The sequence below is a fragment of the Xenia sp. Carnegie-2017 genome, unplaced genomic scaffold (assembly GCF_021976095.1).
Source record: "Xenia sp. Carnegie-2017 unplaced genomic scaffold, XeniaSp_v1 HiC_scaffold_47, whole genome shotgun sequence".
Classification (NCBI taxonomy): domain Eukaryota; kingdom Metazoa; phylum Cnidaria; class Anthozoa; order Malacalcyonacea; family Xeniidae; genus Xenia; species Xenia sp. Carnegie-2017.
This window is the reverse complement of record NW_025813512.1, coordinates 375,001-379,358: the sequence shown is the minus strand read 5'-3', so window position 1 is coordinate 379,358 and position 4,358 is coordinate 375,001. Positions and strand designations below refer to the sequence as shown.

Below are 4,358 nucleotides of genomic sequence, written 5' to 3'. Positions count from 1 at the left end.
TTCAAATTTTACAGCTTTCTCAAGACTTCTAGAATTGCCAGATGGTACATTTCATTTTTAAGGTAGCCGAGTACACGTAAGTTCGGCAGGAACAGTAGAAAGCTTACAATTCACAAAGTCTAAAGCCTCATTTCCACCTATCGCACGAATTAACTCGCAGCTCGCTGCGAGAACTCGCAATTGTTCGTGTCTTAAGGAGTGAAGAATGAGTCCGTTGACTAGAAAGCAAATAATTCTTTTACTCTATTTGCGAAGTCGAAGAAGGCAGCGTGAAAAATACCGCAAACGTTTTTGGATCAGGCCGATATTCCAAAAGAGATCTCAACATAGCGAATTTTTCACTTCAGTGAAGGAATTACGAGATGGAGACCACGAAGGTTATTTCCACTATTTTAGGATGTCACCTGATCAATTCGATTACTTACATGGCCTTGTAGGCTCCCTTATTCAAAAGAGCGATAAAAGTCGTGATGTCATTAGTTCAGAAGAACGATTAGCGTTGACACTTCGCTATTTAGCATCAGGAGACAGTCCACGAAGTTTGTCTTTCAGTTATAGAATAGGAGTGACAACTGTACACAGAATTATTTCGAATACCTGTTTGGCAATTTGGAATGCTCTTTTGTCAAAAGGATATTTGAAAGCTCCCAGTTCACCGTATGAGTGGTTAAAAATAGCTGATGAATTCAAAAGAATATGGAACTTCCCTAATTGTTGTGGGCCATTGATGGCAAGCACATAAAAATACAAGCACCAGCAGGATCAGGGAGTTTGTAGTATAATTATAAACACTGGCATAGCATTGTTCTCATGGCTATTGCTGCAGCAGACTATTCATTCATATTAGTTGACATTGGCGATAATGGTCGTCATAGTGATGGAGGTGTGTTTCAGAATTCTAAATTAGGTATTGGGTTGCTGTCAAATTCTCTTCAACTTCCTGAACCATGCTGCATAAGTAATAGAATGAGCACTTTTCCCTTTGTCTTTGTTGGTGATGAAGCATTTCCATTGATGAAAAATCTGATGCGTCCCTACCCTGGCAAATTTCTACCACAACATGAGCAAATTTTCAACTATCGCCTTTCCAGGGCCAGAAGAGTTGTTGAAAATGCATTTGGCATTGCTGCCTCAAGATTTCGAATATTGAGAAGGGAAATTATTGCCAAACCTATGAAAGTTGAGAGGATTACCATGGCTGTAGTTGCACTTCATAATTTCACGATAAAGTCGGAGGCAAAACAACCAGCATGTTCTAGACAGTATTTACCCCATGGTTTTGTGGACAGTGAGGACAGGTATGATTAGATTCCTTAATTTTTTTCAAGAATACCATATTTCAAAAATTTTAATGAATCAATTTTGATGAACTCAAACTGATGTGAAATATTCTTGACTTCTTAGACAAATTTGAGAAGAGATTTCATTTGCAAGAGAATTATTATCTTTATCCCCTTATTTTAGAAATGGAAAAATTTTATTGGGCTCATGGAGAGCCTCTGTGGAGAATGCACAAGGCTTAAAGTCAATTGGGAGACAAGGCTCAAATTTTTATAAGAAAGATGCCTCAGAAGTACGAGATCAATTTAAAGAGTATTTCATAAAACCAGAGGGTGAAGTTCCATGGCAGCAAAATCATATATCTTTTAATGGGAACCTTGAATGACTTTGATTTATTCTTTCAACATTCTTTTCCTCTTTGCATGGGTATTTTTCATTCTTACAAGTTTAACTATTGCTAATGTAAACTCAGATTTTTTCTCTAAAGCAAATGACATTTTAAGTAAATTTTATTAAATTAGATGTAGTTTATGTTAATATAGTTTGAAAAAAACCCTGTCTTGTTTCTTAAAACCAAAGCTGAAAGCAAATATATAGAATATTACATGTGCAAACAGTAAAACAGCTCTCCTTTACAATTACATAATCATTTACAAAGAAATTCAACTTTATAACAATGTTTTAAGACAGTTGATTTATTCTTTGTCTTTTTGGTCAAGGACTTGTGAAAAATTTGTCAAACTGGATTCCACCTCAAACAAAACTTGTGCTATCTTCATACCATATGCCATACAATCATCCTCTACTGAATTGCCTTGGTTTCCACAGGCATTGCCATTCTTTTCATCTGCTTTCAAAATTTTTAATATTTCTAGGTCAATTTTTCGATCCACAGAAGTTTTTCTTTTTGAGGCCTAATTCCACGGCAGCGAAATGCGAAATAGTTCGCACGAAATTTAGTTACTGCGAAATTTTCTCCTGTAATTCGATTTCCACGCATGAGAAAAAGAGCGCCAACTTTTAAATAATATAGCAATATGGAGTTCAGCCGCAAACAATTAATTTGCCTGCTCTTGATATACCGAAGAAGAAAACGACGTTTGAAAAAATACAAAAAGAGATTTTGGGTCAGAAAGCTTTTTAAAAGCCGTGCAATACGAGGGGAATTTGTGAACTTAGTATAGGAGTTGAAACTGCACGACCATGAGTTGTTTTTTAAGCAATTCAGGATGGATCCTAGCCAGATGGAAGAGGTTTTAAGCTGGATAGCACCAAAAATTTATCAACAGGAAACTCGGAGAGATGTTATAAAACCTGAAGAGAGATTATGTGTGACTATGCGCTATTTAGCAACGGGTGACTCTTTCTCAACCATATCGATGAGTTATAGAATTGGAGAAACCACAATATCAAAGATTGTCAGCGAAACATCGAATGCTATTTGGGAAGCAATGTTGGAGAAAAATATTTTGAACATGCCTAAAGCACCAGAAGATTGATTAGCAATTGCCAAATTGTTTGAAAAACGTTGGAATTTTCCTAATTGCTTGGGGTGCATTGATGGAAAACATGTACTCATTCAAGCACCTGCTAGGAGTGGTTCACTGTTTTTCAATTATAAAAAAACTTTCTCAATTGTGCTGCTAGCAGTTTGTAATGGAAACTACCAATTTACAATGGTCGATATTGGGGAAGCAGGCAGGCAAAGTGATGGTGGTGTATTTTCTAATAGCAATCTTGGCTATTCTATTCTTAAGAATCTCCTGCCAGTGCCTAGACCAAGACAGATAGACAGTTCAAATGTTTTATTTCCATTTGTCTTTCTTGGAGATGATGCATTCCCATTATGTCAGAACTTGATGAAGCCTTATGCAAATCCTAATTTGGACATAAGGAAACTTGTGACCAACTATCGCATATCAAGAGCCAGGCGTATAATTGAAAACTCGTTTGGAATATTGGCTGCAAGATTCCGAATATTTAGACGTCCAATTCATGCAAAAGTTGACACAGTTATTTCAATTACCAAAGCTTGTGTTGCTTTGCATAATTACCTAATGAATGGAAAGACATATGCTAACCGATACTGTCCATTAGGTTTTGTTGACCATGAAATCAATGGACATTTCAAAGGAGGGGACTGGCGAGATATGGTAGTTGATACAACTGGTTTGGGTCAAATATCAAGAGTTGGTTCAAACAACTATGCAAAAGATGCTAAAGAAGTAAGAGCAATTTTGTAAATATTTTAATTCAAAGGAAGGAGAGGTCCCTTGGCAATGGCATGCATATGATGTTGATGTAAATAATTGCCACAAATCATGATAACTTTATTTAAAAGACATTAATGTCATCCCTAAAATTTGCATGGGAAATGATCATGATTCATGCAAGGAATTCAAATTTTTTTCAAAATAAAAAACATCACAACAAAACTTACAAACAAAACATAAACCTGTCAGACAAAACAAAGTGAATATTCACATTTCCCTCATTCATCATCCATCTCTTCCAGAAGAATCTGTTGAATTTTTACTTCCAGACTTTTTTTTCTTGGGAACTTTCTCAAAACATCCACAATACTTTTACAAAAAAAGAAATCTTCATCTTCATGTTCTTTCTTATCACTGCCTTGATCTTTTTCTTTTATGGCATTAATTAAGTAGTGATCAATAGGATCCATGTCATCATTTTTTTTCCTTTTACGATGAACTATAGTTGCCTGAGGTTCAACATTAGGGAAGCTTTGATTTAAAATACCTTCTGCACAAGAAATAGGTTCTGATGATGTAGACGAGGATGGGGACTGGTGTTGTGAATGTTGTGGTTCAACAGACTGGATGGTAACGTTGCTATGGGTGGTGCGATTACTTAGTGTATCCCGAAGGAATGCCAATTGACTAAAATATCTGCAGCGAGGTGCCTTATAAGCACCTGCACCTGACCTGCTCATATCTCTTTCTCTGTCAAGACATTTTTTGAAGCTATCACAGAGATTTTTCCACTTGTTTTTCAGAAAGTTAACTAAAAAAGTTAAATAAAAAAATTTAAGAAATTAAGCTAGTGAACACAATTAA

The 4,358-nt window shown here is 35.8% G+C and overlaps 1 protein-coding gene and 1 long non-coding RNA gene across 2 annotated transcripts in view; one reads left to right on the top strand and one right to left on the bottom strand.

The window, feature by feature from the left end:
* The first annotated feature begins 1,225 nt into the window (after positions 1-1,225).
* On the top strand, positions 1,226-1,827 carry LOC124456392. Its single transcript, XR_006952240.1, has 2 exons — positions 1,226-1,298; positions 1,465-1,827. It is a non-coding gene; the product is annotated as an uncharacterized LOC124456392 (long non-coding RNA).
* Positions 1,828-3,516: 1,689 nt separating this feature from the next.
* LOC124456390 overlaps positions 3,517-4,358 on the bottom strand; it is a 1,995-nt gene continuing 1,153 nt past the window's right edge. The window contains exon 2 of the mRNA XM_047006852.1: positions 3,517-4,305. Within this exon, the coding sequence (XP_046862808.1) occupies positions 3,773-4,305 (533 nt within the window). The 3' untranslated portion in view covers positions 3,517-3,772. The remainder of the gene's footprint in view (positions 4,306-4,358) is intronic.